Source organism: Falco punctatus, assembly GCF_963210335.1.
Source record: "Falco punctatus genome assembly, chromosome: 14".
Classification (NCBI taxonomy): domain Eukaryota; kingdom Metazoa; phylum Chordata; class Aves; order Falconiformes; family Falconidae; genus Falco; species Falco punctatus.
This window is the reverse complement of record NC_137594.1, coordinates 9,060,769-9,080,572: the sequence shown is the minus strand read 5'-3', so window position 1 is coordinate 9,080,572 and position 19,804 is coordinate 9,060,769. Positions and strand designations below refer to the sequence as shown.

Here is a 19,804-nt window from a genome sequence, read left to right as displayed (position 1 = left end):
CTTCAAACAAAAATGTTTCTGTGAGCATCGTATTGTTTTATCTCTTATATCATCTCTTTTAGAAGGCAGCCTGTGTAGATTATTTAGGAATCGTTCTCATAAAGCTTCTTGAATATGAAAAGAAGTGCTTTGCCTTATTGTTATTTAGTCCTGTGAGTAAAAAGAACTATACTAATTTGTACTGGAAGGGTAAGAAAGTCAGTCGTGGCCCTCTTGGGGTCTTTTTCAGACTTTCTTGGACAAAGGTGTAACATACTATTCTGTTTCTGATGGCCTCTATTTCTGGGTCAAAAATCACATTGTATATAAAAACTGAAAGCTCAGCTACAGAAAAGGACTCTTAAACTGGGATTTCAGTTTTTGCCCTTAGTTTTGAATTTAATCCTGAATATTGTTTGAAGATGATGTCTATTGCTCTGTTTTGCAGTGGTTTTATATTTCCTGCGTTTCAATTCTTGCTCCATTGAAGAAATAAGAAAAATCTGTCCCCTGGCAGATACATGCAACTGCAAGCCCACTCACATATGCACAAAGATATATACAAATAATTTAACCAGTTTCATTGAAAGTTTGGTTGCTTCTATGTTTTGATACCTTCTACCACCAAACATGGCCCAGGAAATCTATCTTTTTAAAATGTGCCAGAAAGCAGAAGCAGTCACCTCCATGTGATTTCTTAGACCACAGAGGGTTTTCAGGTGATTTGACAGACCCTTCCTATCAAGCAATTAGTCTGTTTGCTCCTCATCCTTTACCCTTTCCTGGTATTGAGAGAATGCTGAGAGATTGAAGGCCTCCCTTACTTACCTCACATTTTCCCCAAAATTTCATTCCAAGAGTGTACTGTATTCTCTGATTTCTTTCTTTCCATCTCAGTTGGCAACGAGGCCTGTAAGCCACACAGTTACTTCTGTAATGGATATTCACCTCATTCTTGATGCATTGTCAAAGCGCTGCACTATTAGCTTACTAGTCTTCCATGCTACTTCAGATATTGAGTTTTAGGTTGATAACAGCTCTTCTCCCCTTTTAACAAGCAAGTTTCTCACACTTTCAGATTTTCATGCAACAGATTTCACAGTTGCTTTGGCAATTACTGAAGTTTTAAAAAAAATAAATTACTTTTTACATTGTTTGCTTTTAAAATAACAGCTGACTTTCACCGGTGCTATTCATGTTTTCAGGTATTTTCTTCTATGAGAGTATATGAACATAAAAAAAACAACAAACCCACCCACCCCACCAAAAACAACTCCCCAAAATTTTCATAGAGTTGCGACAGTAGGGATTCATTTTAAAGTGGAAAAAAATCCAGTGGAAGACAGAGTGTAAGCTTACCACTAGATGTTTCTATATATCGTGTATATAGCGGTTTCTCATGAGATTGTTTGGATATGAATCAAAGAAAATGTATCAGGAAACTTTTTACATATCTCCAGCTTCATTAGAGTAACTGCAATGCAGCCCCTCTCCCCGAGCCGTGGCCCAGCTACCTTTCTACAGGTTTATGTCAATCACTGTGGCATTAGGAAGCCCTACTGTGCTAACTTTCTTGTCCATTTCAAGGAATATTTACACAGAGTTGAAACCTGATGTGGCCGCCTACTACATGAAAGGGTGGGTGGGGAAAGACAGGCAAAATTATCCCAGGTGTCCAACAGGGAAAATGTCTTTGAAATAAAATCTGACTGTGTGTTTTCTCTGAAGGCAAGAGAGACATGGAGAGTCCTGTAGTGCAGATGTACGTAAATAAGCTTGCTTAGATTCTGGTAGTGGTCTGGTCTGGGAATCATGGAAATCGCAGTGGATTTAGCAGCTGTGTTCCTCTGCTGGACTGTGAAGGTTTTGCTGAGCTGTGTGCTCTGCAGCTAGGTGATTACTAAAATGAGAATGTACTGCTGGAGCCCTGTGCACTTATGAGATGTATCTTATTTTTTCTTGTGGAGGAAAGGAGAGTAAGTCTGTATGCAAGAATGTTATTTTGTTTGCCTTTTATTATTTGACATGCTAAGTGTTTATAGTTGACTATATAAAAAGTAGAGGCTAGCAAGGAGGCCGGGAGATTCTTCATATCTCAAAACAAACTGCAAGTAAAATGTTTTCTTGTGTGTGTAATCACTTATCTGAATCTTCTCTTACTATTTTAGGCAGTGAAAGATTTACAGAATAAATTATATTTTTGAACTTATTTAATATGCACTAATGTTATATACTACAAATTAAAACCTAATATGGCTTTTTTATGATGTAAAAGTAAGATCTTTAAGCTAATTTAACCTTTTTTCCCCCCCACCAGGAATCTTTAATGATCGGAAAACTCAATGGATCATGTTTTTATAATCTACAATATTTTTACCTTGACTGTGCTGTAAACACATGGAGGAGCTGTAAGTAAATGTTCTGTACTGCATGATGAATTGGATTGCTACAGTCTGGAGGAAGGCAAAATAATAATTTCATTTCTGTGGTGATTTGCATAGCTTGTGGTACAATGCCAGAAAGACTAACGGAAATGCTTATGGATACATGGACTCCATTAATAATATTATGGATTACTGTCCTTCCTTCCATTTATATGGCTCCAATGAATCAATCTCAAGTACTGCCAAGTGGATTCAGTACAGGACTAAAAAGGCTAACTGAAGAACAAAGAGTTTTGAACCGTTCCAAAAGAGGCTGGGTTTGGAATCAAATGTTTGTATTAGAAGAATTTTCTGGACCTGAACCAATACTAGTTGGCCGGGTAAGGCACAACTTTTTTTTACCTCTTTTTTTTTTTTTTTTTTTTTTCCCCTCTAAGTATGTAAATGTATAATATGTGAAGGTCTTTGGTCATTTGGACTCTTCTAAGAAATTCAAATTTGAGGTGCTCTGTTATTCTGAAATTCTTCATTAATATCCATACATTTGTGCTTTAAAGGTACTTCATTTTTAGGTTATGGTTTCCTGGTTAGCTAATCTGCTATTTACAACAAAATTACACATACTCCATTTGACAAAAATATGCAGGCATATACACTTCCTTTCTTTACTAATATTAGTCACCACTCTTCAGCTCTGTCAGCTGAAGATTTTCACCAAAGCAGCCTTTTGTAAATGTTCGTATTTATTCATTCAGAAAGGTTTTTACACCTACAGATCATTTTCTGTTTCCAGCCGGGTTACAGAAAAGTTATTTATGTTCTGAGAATCTGAAAAACAAAAAAAGGATGTGTTATATATAGCATATTACAATGTACTAGTTTTTAGAGAGGTCCTGATATGCACACATATGAAATAATAGTGTTGTCACAGATTTTGTAATTTACTTTCAAAGTTGGGAAGTTTATAATATTTTTCTATGTGTCCTAGCTTGGCTATTGCCTTAAACCGTTGGTTGGTGCCATGCTTTAACTTATTCTGTAGTTTGGTGTGTACTAACTTCAGTCAGTGAATCAGCATTGCACTTTCTGTAAAAAGGTATCATAGGCTGTCTGCATTAATCAGGAATTAATTAACTTTAGAATTATTCTTAGAAAAGAATTTTCTGTTCCTAAATGGATGTTTGGCCTATAGTAAGCAGTTATAAATACTTGATCATTGTATCACTAAAGTTTGGATCCCTTCAAATCACCAGGTACATTATTGCCATATTACCTGGCTACTGAAATTGAGTAAAAAAGAAAAAAAAAAAAAAAAACACACCAAAAAAACCCCAAACAAATCGCTAGTGAACAGAAATTACAGATATCAGTTAATTTCATGATAATTTTGGAAATTCTATGGGTAAAGGAATAGGATATAGTATAATATAGGTACTGTCAATAGCTGTAACTATTGCTACAGAAAACACAGATCAAGTGCATTCCTAAATTTTCCCTAGTGTAGCCACTTTCCAGTCAAAAGTTAGCATCAGAACGTGTAATGAGTTTTATATCCAGTGAATTTTGAGTGCTGTGTTAATTTATATTTATAGCAGGTACTATACATCTGTTCTCATTTGTTTTTCTGCAGTTAGTAACATATCACAATGTCAAAGAGATCGTGATACACTTACTTGAGATCTTAAAATATTTTATCCACCTTATTCTTTTCAGAATATTTTGGTCAAGCTTTTAAAAATTTTTCGAGTTGCTTTTGAGTAGCTGAGGAGAATCCTGAGTTTTTAGTACTTCTATTTTCAGGGTGTATCCAAGTCTTAATATTTCTACAATATTAGGGTTTTTTGGTGAGTATAATATCCTGAATTGAGTCATCAGTGAATAGAAGTGGGTGTGTTAAACTAAGCCAAACCAATGAAGACGTTATGCCATCTTCTGCTGGCATTTTGAATAGAATTAGCTACTCTAAAATGCTGTGACAATCTATTTGTTGAGATGTCTACCTAATTAAAACACTGTATGATATAGATGGAAATGAGCAAAAAGTGACACTTGTTCCTCTAGGGAGAAATGCTTGGTTTTATTTATGGAAATGGCTTGAAATATTCTTGTAATTTTTTACACTCTCCAGAAAAATAATCCCTATTTCTGACTTATTTTTCTTTCCTAAGGTTTACAAGTATTGTGGGTGCTTTCAAACTCTGCTGTAGTCAGTGGGAACAGAGGTACTCCACATCTTTCAGAGCTGCTCTTAATTCTTCCTGACTATAAAGCAGCAGCTCCCTCAGTTACAGTTCTTAGCAAGCCCTCTTGCCGAAACTTCAAGGTATACAGAATGTCACCACCAAAATGCTCTCCCCCTTCATGAAGCTGGGCTATAGTTTGTCCTCTGTCACCCTCATCACATTTTTATCCACTGCAAGTTAAAAATAACCTCCTTTTTCAGAACTCACAGTAGATTTGCATTTACCTAGTTCCTCCTCATCTCTTTTCTGCTTACACTCTTCCTCCAGCCTTTCAGTTTTGCCCCCTGCCAAAGGATTTGCACACTTGGAATATTTCCCTCATTCTGTGACGTTCTTTATCAACTATTTTTCTGCCCTCTGACTTACCTTGATTTTCTTTGGGGTTTTTTTGGCCAGCCTTTGAAAGAAGGACACTCTGTAAAATACGATATAATGAATTGATGTAGAGAGGCTTAACATGGTGGATACCAAATATGTATGCTACCTATCTGCTGCATTTTTCTGGACATAAATGTGCTTTTCTGACATTATAGAGAAAGTGTTTCTTATATGTGCTTTTTTACATGTTCAAAGTACTAGTATAATCTAAAACAAATTTATTGACAGTTAATGTCCCAGAGTAAACATTCTTGAAGCAAATCTAGTTATGTAGGTTTGAGTTGCAGTTTTCTTCCATTTCTACACTATTTTAGAGTGTATATGGTATGTTTTGTGGTCATATATTATTTGTACAATGTGATTGTACAATGTAATTAGGTGCTCTGGATATTAAATACAAAAATATATATTTTTTTCACAATCAGAAATAATAGACACACAAGCAGAATCTATGTTCTCAAATGTACCTTTAAAGCCCACTGAAAATTCAGCTCTTAAGAACTGCTCAGAATAATATTGATACTTAAATAACAGTTTTTATGTCAGTGGGTGGAAAGACACTGAGTAGAAGCATTTGATTCTAATGGAATTGAAATGTATGTCAGCAAAATAAAACTGAAAATTTAGATTAATAAATATAAACAATACAAATCACTTTCAAAATAAAAGGCAGCATATAGAGTGTACTAAGCAGTCATTCAATTGGTTAAAAAGATGTGATACCAAAGTTTCTGAAATACAGCAAAAGTTTAGCAACACAGGGTTTATAGAGATATGTAATACATTTTATGAGGCTGCTCCATTTTTCTGAGAGAAACAGCTTCTAGGCATGAAGACCCTTCTTCAGAATTTTAAATGTTGCAGTACAACCACACACTCTTCAAAGGTACTTATTTATTGCTATTCTGCACAAATTTATATTAATAAATGCATTACCAATGTATTTGCTCAAATAAATGAAAGAATCTAGGGTAAGACTAATAGGGTATTTAATGTCACTTCTTTCTTAAAGAGTGGTCATTTTCTTCAATGGCTTGAGTAAAGGACAGGATAAAATCTTTTGCTTTCAGTCTTGAACTTCTTACAATGAGTTTGAACAATATGCACTTTTAATATCAATTTTAATATTTATATTCAGTAGGAAAAACTCAAAATATGCAGCTCTACTTGAGTTCACACATCTGTAAAAAGTGTATGAATCTTACTCTTAGGGTGATTTCTGAATTTCAGATTTCTCCATAAAATGCTACAAACGTTCTAGTTTTTCTTTCTTGTCTGTATTAATACTGCATTTATTTTGACAAATGATATTGTAATAAATTCCATATTGTTTTGATCTGTACATGTAGAAATGTATATATGCATTTTGAGAAACCTACAAAGTAACCTTTTTCATGTTCATGTGACATACTTCAAATGAGCTTGGTTTTGTTCACAGCAATACAATACAGAAAGATAGATTTACAAATACCTTTTCATACTTAATTTCCTTCTTTTTGCTTCATCCATAGAAACAGGTACATACTTTACAAAGCAAGTGCATCTGCTTTAGAGGACTCTGTACACTGCCTAGCGCTGTCAGCAGTTTGCAGGCCTCCCAGTGGCTGACAACCTCATTGGAGTGTAGAGTGATATGTCTTGTGACACTGCATGCCGTCCCTGTGGACTTGATTAGTTAGATAGAACTTTTACTTGATACACACTGCTGCATCTCTGTCTCCTCTGCATGCGTATACAGCACCATGGCAGCTGCGCTGTGAAATCTGTGGAAGAGCAAATGCTGCTCTTCTTTCACAGGAGACAGATACCAAATTTACAAGAAATAGGTAATAGTGTTTAAAAGCATTAGGAAACTAGGTTCTGGGTATCTAATTGTAGCTCCTGTTTTATGGAACGTGTTGTTTGTGATGTCTTAAATGGGATAGGACCTACTTTAATGGAAGTTTTTAAGCAAAAACCTGGGATAGTTTGATGTGTTAATAGTTGTCGTTTGTAAGTACAATGTGTGGAGAGAACAAAAGAAGGCATGAAGGTGACAAAAGTTTTTGGTTTCTTTTTAATTTAATTATTTAGAAAACCCCTAACCTTCCCCAGACTTTCTGGTATTTACCAATTTCAAGTCCCAAAGTAATATATTGCATATTTTGCATGCAGTCTTTGTGATGAGAGATTTGAAAGTGAGCAAGCCAAGGAAGACCTGCATCTTTCACAGGCACAGCTGCTGTGTCACATCTGTGGCCTGTGGTTGGCAGAAGAGCTGTGCTGGCTCTTGAGAAGTTGCTTTGAAAAGTCGGGACGGGGAGGACACAAACTAGATTGAGTTACTGAGACTCAGAAAGAACGTTCCTGAATCAACTTTTCAATGTCGTGTAGTCTCAGGTAGACATTTTTTATCTGTAACTGTGGAGTTTTTCTTCCTTGTTTCTCACTTACGTGATGTGTGTCTTCACTCTGATAAATGCAGATTTTGTTTGTATGGCTTGTAGGATGAGCGAGCCAGGCAACTTCTGCTTTTTAGAGCAATGGAGATTTTTCACTTGATGTATGGGGCTTAGGTTCAGGCCTTTAGAGGAGAAATAATTTTCCTGTAGGAGGAGTAGAAGAAAGGCATCATGTTTTCACAGTTAAGTGCTTCAGGCTGTGCTACTGCAAAAACCGAACCTGGAAATGCAGAGAGCACTTATAAATAGCTTCAAGCTGTATGTTCTACATTATACATGTTTTATGCAATCTTTGATTTCATTGCCAACATACATTTTATCTCTTAACAAGGAAATGGTAAAATCTTACTTGTTTAAAATTATAAATAGTTCTGTTGAAGTACAAGTGATATATATATGCAAAGTAAACAAGGTTTTAATTAAGCAAGTTCTTTCCATATGCTTTCCTTTTTATTCCTGCATTGAGCTTGTGATTATAATGGCTGCCTGAAAGTACTGTTGTACTCAAAGTGATACAAACCCGTAATGTATACAACTAAGGCTGTCATTACTTTAGGTGTGAATTACATGTTGTTTCCCTGAATGGAAGAAATCATTGTGAAATACAGGTGTAGTATAGACCTAGCATAAGTTTCACAGGGTGTAACATGGTCCTACATTAATGCATCATTGAAGTTTTCACCATTAGAACATCAGAAATCAGAACACCATATTAAATAGATTCTTCTATTTTCCTTCCAATATGCACTTGTATGTTTTGGTATCTATGATTTAAATGCAAGCCATAAAATATTTAGTATCTGAAATGTTGCAAAGTCAACGCTGCTTTCTAAGGCCTAGATTTTTGTTGTTGTTTTGCAACCATAATTATACGCTAATTATCCTACATATGTTTAATAAACTCCCAGCAGCTGAAACATACCATTTATTTTGCTACTGTATTCTTCATGGAAAATACTAATTCCCCCTGCCTTTTGTGTGCTTCTGAAGGAGAAGAGATGCCTATATACTTCATAGAATGCTCCAGCTTATATGGTCTAAATCAGTGTGGTAAGCAGGAGTGTCAGTAGTTCTGAGAAAAGCTCTTTGAGAAATGTTGCTGCAAAGACAATAAATATACTATACAACATTTTATAAAAGCCTGATAAAAGTACTGGTTTTTAAAAAAATATTCCTGAGCCTACACAAATTTGATTTGGGTTTTGTTTTTATTTTTCTTTTAATTAAGTAGGAGTTCAAAGAAATTTCTTCTTGGAAAGCATGAATTTAAAGAAGGAAATTTTGACTGAATTGAGCCAACGGTATGTAAATTCTCTAATACAGTATAAAATAGTTTTCATGATTTTTCTTAGAGTTGACAAAAAAGACGTATCCTCAGACTACAAAATCTCATTGCTGTATATTTCTGGGAGTATCACTAGGTAAGGCTGAACACTTTCATGCTCCCTTATCTCTAGTCTGGGGGCATGACATAAACACATTTTAAGTAGAGTCACAACTTTCAACACTTGTATGTCAGCTAGTACAACTGCACTGGTGATAACCAAAAGGCATTTCATCAGTTGCTTCCTTTATTTCTGCTTCACACTATTACGGTAAGAGAGTAAAAAAAGTGGCACATAATAGGTACCAGTATGGACCACCAATGTGGAAAGCACTTAAAGGAATGCATTATAATGTCAAGGTACTTATGAATCCTGCATGGTAAAGGGTCAACCTGCAAAACACCAAGCACCTTCTGAGCCCTCTGTGTTTTCTTTACTGAGGTGGGAACACCTCGGTGATGTGATTTACATCTTAAGTTTAAGACTTCATAGACAATAAGCATGGTATAATATCAAAGATTTGAGTTGAGATTTTTGTTTTAGGTTTTGTTGTTGTTGTTCTTGTTGAAAAGCAGAATGGTATATATGGGGGGATATGATTTCACTGTGTGTGCTTAGGCATTTGGATCCCCTGATGATACTTTAACATTATTTGCTTAAATTTCCTTGTCATGTTTTTCTAAAGCCACAAAGATTTCTAATCTGAAAAAAAAGTAGCTATTATTGAGAATTTTTGTTTGTTTGTGAAGAATTAGAAGCTTGTGTACTTTTATTCAATATATTGATCTAAACACTTTATCTTTCTCACAATTAATTGAAATGTTTTCCATGTGTGCATGCAAATTGCTGAAGTGACAGTATGAAAAATTAAGTAGAGCCTTCCACATGATATTACACAGATGCCCTATAATCGTTTAGTCTTTCCAACATTGCTTTAGTAAATGGTTTTCAATTTCTACCTGTAGGGCCCACCTCTGGTGCTGTCAGGATGCTTCAGTTCCAGTTGTCAATTTAACTACCAATTAGTGCCAATTGTGATGGTGGTGTTTTGCTAAAAGTTTATCCTTTCTGAACTTGACAAACATATTTCCCATAGGCTGCTGAAGACATAGTAGTGACTTCCCAAAAGTGACAGAACATGTTGCCTTTCAACCAGTAAAGTGAAAGAATTTATTTATTGCTTTCAGGTCCAGATATGATCCTTAATTTTTCAAGGATTTACGTAATAAAAACGTTTAAAATATTTTTGCATTAAAATGATAAATACTTTGGGACTAATTCCTTCAGTGTGTGCAGGCTTCCAGTAAGAGCTCTGGAGCTGAAGTAATTCATGAACTGAATTACATCTGAGAAAGGCTGACTTTTTAACTGGTGGATAGCTCTGTATTTTTAGGATGTAATAAACACACGTTCACCATAACTGAAAGAAAAATTAGTTTGCATGTGAAAATAATGGGAAAGAGCTTGCACAAATTTTGTTTCTTGAAAGTTCTGTTTTAAAAATTGGGGTTTATTCCTATTTTAGTAAAGTGAAAGAAGAAAAAGGAAGGCATAATGTGTGTAGTGGAACAGACCAAGGACTTCACAGCTGAGGGTCTTTTATTTGGTTGTTGGTGAGTTTTATTTTTTTGGACAAGATTCGGATGTTGATGCTATGCAATTTAATCTGGATGCAAAGCAGTAAACCTCATTACGGAAATAATTTGCTTCAATTAGTATTTTAGGCCATGTTTAAAGGTAGCTGTTATTTGAAATCAATGTGTGGGGCATTGAAAATAAATGTAGATAATTTCCCTAAAGTTATTTAAGCAAATATTTATGTATCTGAGCAGCCTCTTGGCGATCCCTGGGGAACACCTGTGGTGATATAGAGTAACATATAACTTTCTTTTTTCCTTGAGGACTCTCTATTAGTGTAAAGATTCTCCTTCCATAATTTCTTTCAAAGCTTTTATTTTACAGCAGTCATGCCAGCAGCTAAGAAAAAGTAAGTGTAGCTTTCCCTGGGGACTATCAATGCCATTCCTGAATTAACCAGAGGAATCATTAGGAGCAATGTAAGAAATCCCTTTTCTTGTTTCAGGGTCTGAGCTCAGGAACTGTTATGCACCCAGCCCCTGGTGAATAGAAGCAGAGCTGAGGGTTTGTGTTTCAACTTGATGTACTGTGCATTGCTGTTACATCACGCCTCAATGAGAGGGAATGTAGTTAAATAAAAGACTGACTCAGAAAGGATCACTGGAGGCAAGGAACCCAGTTGTAGGTAGAACCAGCGAAACATATTTCTTAGCAGTTTAGAGTGCCCTAGTCATCTCCTGGTTTAAATCCAGAAACCATATTATCCAATTTTTTTTTTCCCTTGCTGAGAGAACTGCTTACATACAATACATACAATAGAGGGGTATTGTTACCAACTGAGAAAAGGTGAATTTCAGTATATACAAAACTGGTGGCGGGCATCCAGACGTGAAGTACACAGAGGATACAGGAATTGAACCAAACCATAGCTCGTCTATCTCATAATTGTCCAAGGTCGTCAAGCTACAAGCATCATTAAAAGCTATTGACATGTTATACACCCAACATAAGAAATCAGGATATTAAAGGGAATGGAAAAAAGCCTCCATATTTTTAAATTAATTTGGGATAACCTGCAACATAACTGATGTAACATTATCCTGTATATTAAAGCATGATACAAAAGGTAATATCCAATATTACTCAACTCAAATACCCTTACTGACATAACTGCTATTCCCTTTTAACTTTTTTTTTTTTTTTTTTAGCTGTCTGTTTTGCAGGCAACCTGTTCTCTGTTATGTGGTCTAAAGCTTTTAGTGTAGAGTATTGGCACACTTTGCAATTCCTATTGTTGTCAGGTCACACAGACAAGAAAATACAATGTCCAGAGGCAAAAAGATTGTGTTTCTTCCTTTATGAAAAACCAAGGTTTAATGCCAAAACAATATTTCAAATTTATAGTTTGTTTCTTCTAATTAATGGATCTTGATTATTTTTTCTATTTCCTGCATATTTGTTAGAATATTTGATTAACTGAGAGCAGGTGCTGATCTAAATATACAAGGACTTTTAATTTTTGTTGAGTTTTCATATGAATAAAAAGAAGTTACTTGAATAATTTAAAACATGTACCAGGATTTTACTTGGCACAAACAGTTTTATATACCAAATTGAGATTTAAGCCATGGGGTTTTTTTAAGGGAATCTCAGCATGGACTTATTTCTTCTGTGATTTTCTAAACTGTTGTACATACCCTCAAAGCATACATGAAGGGCATTTTTATGAAGTGAACTACAGCAAATGAGGAATGGTACACTAAGTAACAGTAAATGTGAGAGCTGCTAGTGCTGCTGTTTGTATTAAGAAGCATTAGTTAAAATTTTGATACATTTTGTTGAATAGGAGAAAATTCCTGCCTCAAAGCCATTACTGTCTAAATAGGATATGCAGAATGTAGCTGAGGAAGAAAATGTAAATGCAGAAAGATGGTGTGGGCAGAGAAGTCATTTTCAATGTCCGCAATTATGTCTCAAGTCTGTGGCATTGCCAGGGGACAAGCTTTCTGATTTTCTGTTAATTTCCGTAGACAGTGCTGTCTCCCACTAACCAGTAATAGTATCACAAGGTGTAAAGACCAAATAGCTCATGGTGTTCCCCAGGGGTCAGTACTGGGTGCTGTCCTGTTCAACTTATTCATCAGTGACCTGGATGATGGGACGGAGTGCACCCTCTGTAGATTTGCTGATGATACAAAACTGGGAGGAGTGGTCGATATCCCAGAACATTGCACTGCCCTTGAGCAAGACTGGACAGGCTGGAGAGTTGGGTGGAGAGGAACCTCATGAAGGTCAACAAAGGGAAGTGTAAGGTCCGGCACCTGGGGAGGAACAATGTGGTGCAGCAGTACAGGCTGGGGCTGACCTGCTGGGGGGCAGCTCTGCGGAGAGGGACCTGGGACTGCTGGGGGACAGCAAGTTGCCTGTGGGCCAGCAGTGTGCCCGGGTGGCCAAGGAGGCCAGTGGGATCCTGGGGTGCATGAGGGGGACCGTGGCCAGCAGGTGCAGGGAGGTGATCCTGCCCCTCTGCTCTGCCCTGGTGAGGCTGCACCTGGAGCGCTGTGTCCAGTGCTGGGCTCCCCAGTTCAGGAGAGACAGGGAACTACTGGGGAGGGGCCAGTGAAGGCTATGAAGGTGATGAGGGGACTGGAACCTCTCCCTTATGAGGAAAGGCTGGGAGAGCTGGGCCTGTTTAGCCTGAAGGCTCAGAGAGATCTTATCAATACATATCTCAAGGGTAAGTGTCAAGAGAACGGGGCCAGGCTCTTTTCAGCAGTGCCCAGCAACAGGACAAGGGGCAACGGGCACAAACTGCACCACGGGAAGTTCCAGCTGAACATGAGGAAGAACTTCTTTACCCTGAGGGTGACAGGGCCCTGGCACAGGCTGCCCAGGGAGGCTGTGGGGTCTCCTTCTCTGGAGACATTCAAAATCCACCTGGACGTGGCTGTGCAGCCTGCTGTAGGTGACCCTGCTTTAGCAGGGGTTGGGCTAGATGATCACCAGAGGTGCCTTCCAACCCTGACCATTCTGTGAATATAAGGCTTACTGACACAGTGGAATTATCATACCTCAAAAATAAGGAAAATGACAAGCACTTTAAAATGCTAGGCAGAATTAGGTTTCTCATTCTGTTTAGAAGGTAGCTGCACTGATACCCCATTAAGTAATCATTCTGTAATTGATCTAAATTCTGTCACTCCAGAAGACCACCTGCTAGTTACTGCAAGCTAGCAATAAGCAATGATAGGAATTGAGTAGTATATATGCGTAAATAAATATTTGGATTTTTTAATGGAGCTTTCTGTGAATAAATGTTTCTAAATCAAATGCATTCTGCAAAAGTACTGTAATAGACAAATACCTATGGACAAAGTTGGATGGATAGTGAAGCAAAATTTTGCTCCACTAGCTAGGCTTCAGGCTCCCTGGGACAATAGGTTCACTGCAGTGCTTTGACTGTGTTATGAAATGTATGTGTTACATACCTGTAAAGTGGGAAAAAAATATAACATGAGCCACTATTATTCCAACTGACATATTCTATGCAGAATCAGAAATATATTTGTAAATTCTGCAAATTGCAGAAAGACTGGAAAACACAAGAGATACTTTCCCCACTCCAAGACAGCAAATGTGGCTCCATTTTGTCTTAAGGCTCAGTTTCTCTGACGTCATGTTAGGAAGGCAGTTTGTCAGCCTGGAAGAATGCAAGTACCGACTCGTGATAGTCCACTTTGTATTTAGCTCTGAGCACCTCCGAAGCACAGGAGGTTCTAGGCTGGTGTAGGACAAAGTAACTGACCTCAGGAGTCTCTTTTCTTGGTGACCTTCCTGCTGTAATAACCGTCATACAGTCTTCAGGTACTCATGTGTTTCATTGTCCCCATGAGACACTATCAAAAGAAATCTCTCAGGAGCATGTCTTTCAGATTTCTCAGGGAGGCCAATAATCCAGTAATAGTTAATCCTTAATTTATTCTTTTTTTCTGCCACTTAATTGATAAATCACTTGTCCTTATTATGCCCTGTGATATGCTCTGTTACAGAGGCAGAATTTCTGCTTTGTGAAGCTGTATGCTTCGCAGTACTGCTTTTAGCTGATAAAAATAATTTTGAGGGGTCCAGTCTTCCAGATACTTTGAATTGCTTGAGATCCAATAGGTCAAATTCATTCAAAATTTGGTTAGTAAACTCACTAGGCATTAAGCCTGTCTTAATGAAGTTAATGTAAAGTCCTATGTACAGTTTATGCGGTGTCTGGTGGTGGCAGAGAGATGAAAGAAAAAGCAATGACTACACTAAGATGAAAACTCTTGTGTTGTGCATATATACGTTATTACATGTGTCTAAGAGAATATTAAAAGGGTTCCTGTTAATAAGAGGGGACTATAAGACTTGGTAGGGCATGTGTTTTGTTACTGAAACCATTTCTTTCTGGAATTAAGTAAGCAGAATTAATTAAGCACAGGAGCGTAAGAAAGCCACAGCATTCATGCAGCTTCTGCTCTGTGTAGATTGACCCTTGCAGTGTTTGTGTCCTTTGTAATTCTTTTAGAAATCCTCTTAACCTTTTCTGTAGTGACTGTACTCTCATGCTTGATGCAGCAGTATTGTGAGCCAAAAATGGGGAGAAAAAAAGAAGAAAAGAAAAAAAAAAATCACCTGCCAAAGGTAATTTTGCATGTCATACCAAGTTCTGCTTTGCAGCAGGAAAAGAGCTGCAGCTACTTGAAAATCCTTTTTTTTTTAATAATCTTCCCTATTGATCACACCTGTATTGAAATACTACATGTGGAAGCTCAAATATTTCTGATAAGCCCTTGCAAAGAATACTTGAGTTATTTCACTAGAGAATCAAAAAGTGATAATGAGTCGTACTTTATTTTCTAAAACTCAAAGTCTTTTGTCATTCTATACCTTACCAACCTAACATTAGTTGGGATTCTTTCAAAAGTGCAGGTTACTTGTTAGGAACATGTGAAATGAAAATTTTATCCTATGTATTTCTAAATTTCTTTTATTTTCAATTCTTAATATGAAAAAATATTGTTAAGCTTGTTTTGAGATGCATAAAGTGTTTTGGGTGTTCAAGAAAAACTGGTATACTTTTGTTTATAGAAATTAATGATGGGCTGTGTAAGTAAGAAAGTTCTTGTACATAACGTATCATAGCAAAACTGTAGAAAGGTTTGTCCTTGGTACTGTTCTGGCCTTTTATTACAAAAAAACAGAACAGTCAGTAACCACTTATTAATATTTTTCTCTCTCCTTTATTCTAGCTTTAGGTACATTAAGCTCTCAGTAATTATCTCATTCATAATCCTCTATAACAAGTAATATTTTCTGCATCTTGTGAAGCGTAATTGGAAAATATTTTCTTTGGATGTACACTATTTCTATTCCCTCTTTAATATAACTTTACCCAAGAGTATCTTGCCTAGGAAAAATGAGCAAGTATAATTTTATACAGGTAATCAAATCTCTGAAAATGTTGGCACATTTTCCTTTATCTCCATGGGACCAAAAGCTAACCTTCAAATAGACCAAGGCATTAAAAGAGAGAACCTCAGCACACAATTGGAACTCAAACAGGCTTGTACAATGCAACTTGAACAGAAGTGCTATTTTGAGTTATTAGTACTGTATTTCTACTACAGGGTATTCCATTTTTTTTAATACAGAACTGCAGGACAATATATATATTACTCTATGTGTATGCATATGTGTCTTGGTCCGTGTATATATAGATATGTCTAACATATTATTTAAATGCTGGATTATACCAGGAGTTTACTGCCTTTCTAAAGAATTCTATTTTTTTCTCCCTTAGGAGTCAAAACCACATCTTGATACAGTTTTTATCTTATTTGGCTGAGCAAAATAATCATAGGGTGGGGGGAGGGGATGACAGAAATCAGCATGTGCTTAGAATCATCTTGGTTGCAATACACTGTATTTATTTCAAACCTTCTGATATGTATCATGCTTAAGTGGATACAAAGCTGTCTGGTTTTGGGCAGAGCAGACATTGTCAAGCCTAGTAATATGGCAGACCTACAACAAAACCTTTCGGTCTCTATTTTTGTTGTGGAATTGAACATTCTTATTCCTATTTTCATTCATTTCGGTATCAAGGGCTCTTATAAATACGGAACCCAGAGAAAGATGATACTGGAAGATGATATGACTCCCCAGCTGTAAACAATTTACCAGGAATCTGGTAGTGTGTAACCCAGCAAGACAGCTGCCATTTTGACAATGTTTATTTTTAAATAAGGTGCTAGATTTCCCAGTGACAATTTCCCCTCCCCCCCCTCGTTCTAGTTTAAAAGTTTGGCTTTACATTAGTTGCATATTTAAATGCAATAGTAGGCTTATGTTGGTAATTCAGAATTTTTTGGTGTGGATATGTTCATTCTCAAAGAACAAATTTTAGATTATTTTAAGTTCCGTTTTCAGTTTGCCAGATTATTCTATGGCTATGATATGTAAAGTCTAGTTATTGAGGTCTGAATCTGGTCTTTTATGTTCTTGGACCAAGATTTTTCTGTTTTGCATTACCATGAAAATATTCACTGAGTTCTTCCAATTATAACACTTCAGCTCTAAGACAATTTGCTTACTGAGTTTGTTAAACATTGCCTTAATTTACTGTGAAAACATTCTTAAAAACAGGATATTCAGTAATTGGCTTTTAAAATGTGGTGCAAGTATGATTAAAAGAAAAAAAAAAAAAGAGAAAGAGCAAAACCTTTCAATACAAAAGTTACATTTTTAACCTGAGTTAAAACAGCAGTGAAGATGAGGTGACTTGGCTAATAGTTTTTTATAATCTGTTGAATTTATTTGCTAATAGAAAAAACTCAGATCAGCTGTCTCTGCTTGAAACTTCAGCCCAGGCAGAAAGTACCTCTGAAGTGGAGTCAGTATGAATCTTTTTGTGCATTAGGCTCATAGCTCAGGCCAGTATTCCTCCTTCAGGAGAGTGCCTTCATTCAAGGGGTCCTGATAGGTGGGGGTGAGGGTTCTTAAAGTTCTTCCCTTTGCACAAAAAAATTAAACATTAACGAGCAAAATAAAGAATAAGGATAAAGAGAAATGGTGTAACCTAGGGGAAGGGAATTAAGAGGAGTGAAAGCTGGTCATCAGTGTTCTGGTTTTGGGGGAGAGGATTTTCAAGTACCTGCCTAATTCTATGACTAAAATGTGGGATGAGGAAATCGTCAACGTTTCCTGTGTTCTCTCGAAGTTAGCTGTGTGATTCTATAAATCAGGCTCTCTGAGAGAGGGTGTGTCTATTTTTACATCCATGTGACGTGGAAGGCTGAAATATATACAAACTGACAGCTGTCAGCTTTCATGCAAACCTGGAAAAAGGCATTTAGATGTTTCAGGGCTAGAGAGAGTTTATAGTTGCATAAAGCTGGTAGGTTTCTAAGTCTCTTTGTGAATCTAAGAAGCCATCTGCTAATGTCCATGTTAATGCTAGATAATTGACCTGAACTGGCCCTGGTAGCTAATTGACCTGAGGGCTCCTTAGGAAATAAAAATTTTGTAATCCTCTGACACTTCTTTGTAGGTGACATGACCTGTAACATTCCTTTTTTCCTCTCAATGTTCTTTGAACTATACTTCAGTCTATTTTGTATATAGCTGATTTAATATTATTCAGTGTTTCAGTTGCTCTTGTGAACCTTTCGTGTAGTTTGAGCGTGTCTGCAAATCAGGCCTTGCAGGTAAAGAAATGCATACTTGTACATTTTGTAAAGCATTAGGGCTGGATAATGTATTCCGTTTTAAAAATATTATTTAAAAATAATGAAAAATCAACCTTAGAAACACTGTAAAGGCCACAGCAGGAAAGTCAGAGGTGTGGCACGCTCACTTATATGTGTCAGAACATATGCCATGCCATCTTTCTAAAGAGCTTCTCCATGAAGTTGTACAAACATAATGTATTATTTGCTGCTATAGAAATGGTACTATACATCTTTTCCAGTTCTGTTGTTCACTCACTGAAGTGAACTCCCACAAAATTCAATATATTTCACATTTTTATTCCATTTGGATTTCTTTGTGCTGTAAAACAGTGTCCTTTGCACATTTTATTCATTATTTGAGGGGTCATCTTCTAAATGTTCAAGAACACAGTACTTCTATTATACGAATATGCAACCTTTTCCCTCATATTTACTTTCCTCCCTTTCTATATTCCTTTATGTTGATAAGGAAATTGAAGTTTGAGAGATGTAAAAAAACAATTTAAAAAATCCTTTACTATATATTTCCAATTTGTCCAATTATAGCGTATCTGTGCTGACTGCATGCTCAGTATTATTGTCATTAGGACCAATTAGGGAGTGGGAAGAAAAGATTATGGGAGTAGCAAAAAAGATTTCAAAGGAATTAATTTTTCTTTTTAACTGAAATATTTTTTTTCACAAAATTGTCCAGCTGTTCACTTTTAAGATATTAATCAACCTCTCAAATGTATGTGACTTCTACTGTATGAGGCTTCTAAAAATTAGTTTCCTTCTAAACTTAAGAGAATAATATTTGAGACTAATAGAGGCTATGTGCTGGTTTATTTATTTTGCTTGAAAAGATCCATTGTTTTTGAAATGCTCTTTGACTTCAGTAAAGCATTTGCATTACAACTCACATTTTATTACAAAATACTTTTGCATATCCACGCAGGTCTGTAGAAAGGAACTTGCTGCTTCTCTAGATCTCTTAGTATTCACCTTAATTCATTACGTTGAGCTCATGTGGCATAAAAATGGGATGCAGTTCACTGAAAAATTGTGAATATACTCAGAAATTCACAGTTGTATGTACCCTGAGATGAGAATGTCACTCTTAGTATCTGTATTAGCTTTTCAAGCAGCAATAAAGGAAACTCTGTAATAAGAACTGAACACTTGTAACTGGCAAACACCCTCCTGCAGTTCAAAACTGGAATATGAATGGACATCATGGGAGGCTGGCCCATTTCTGATGAAAGCATTTTTTAACAGCGGGAATTTATGAATCTACACAGTGCAAATGAGAGTTTATTATGTTGAGAGTCTAAAAATGATGCTTTATTTATGAAATTAGTACAAAAATTCAGGTAATGCTGGAGAGTTTTGTTAGATCTTCCTGGATGTCAGAGCTGAGGCTGAAACCATTGACTTAGGTTATGGGAGGTAATAGTGAAAACAAAAGAAGCTGCCAAAACCTTTCTATTCTTTGCTTGAGTGAAATGAGTGTGTGTTTGGAACAGCACCTGCCACTGTTTCCCAGTCTGTGCACTAGAAAAAAATGCTTGCAGATTTTGAAAATACTGGATTTGTTTAATGGAAGCTTTTCATAGTTATTTTGTCTAGAAAAAAACTTTTGCCCTTTAAGACCATTCCTCAAAACATGGTCATCTACATCTAGTTGTTGCAAGACTGGAAGCGATGTCATCTACTGTAGTAGAATCTGAAGTA

The 19,804-nt window shown here is 36.4% G+C and overlaps 1 protein-coding gene across 4 annotated transcripts in view; it reads left to right on the top strand.

The window, feature by feature from the left end:
• Window positions 1-19,804, top strand: part of CDH8 (cadherin 8) — a 230,399-nt gene that overhangs the window by 88,176 nt on the left and 122,419 nt on the right. For all 4 annotated transcript variants that reach the window (XM_080411176.1, XM_080411177.1, XM_080411179.1 and 1 more), the window contains exons 2-3: window positions 2,297-2,387; window positions 2,481-2,743. In XM_080411176.1, coding sequence (XP_080267302.1) covers window positions 2,297-2,387; window positions 2,481-2,743 — 354 coding nt within the window. The remainder of the gene's footprint in view (window positions 1-2,296; window positions 2,388-2,480; window positions 2,744-19,804) is intronic.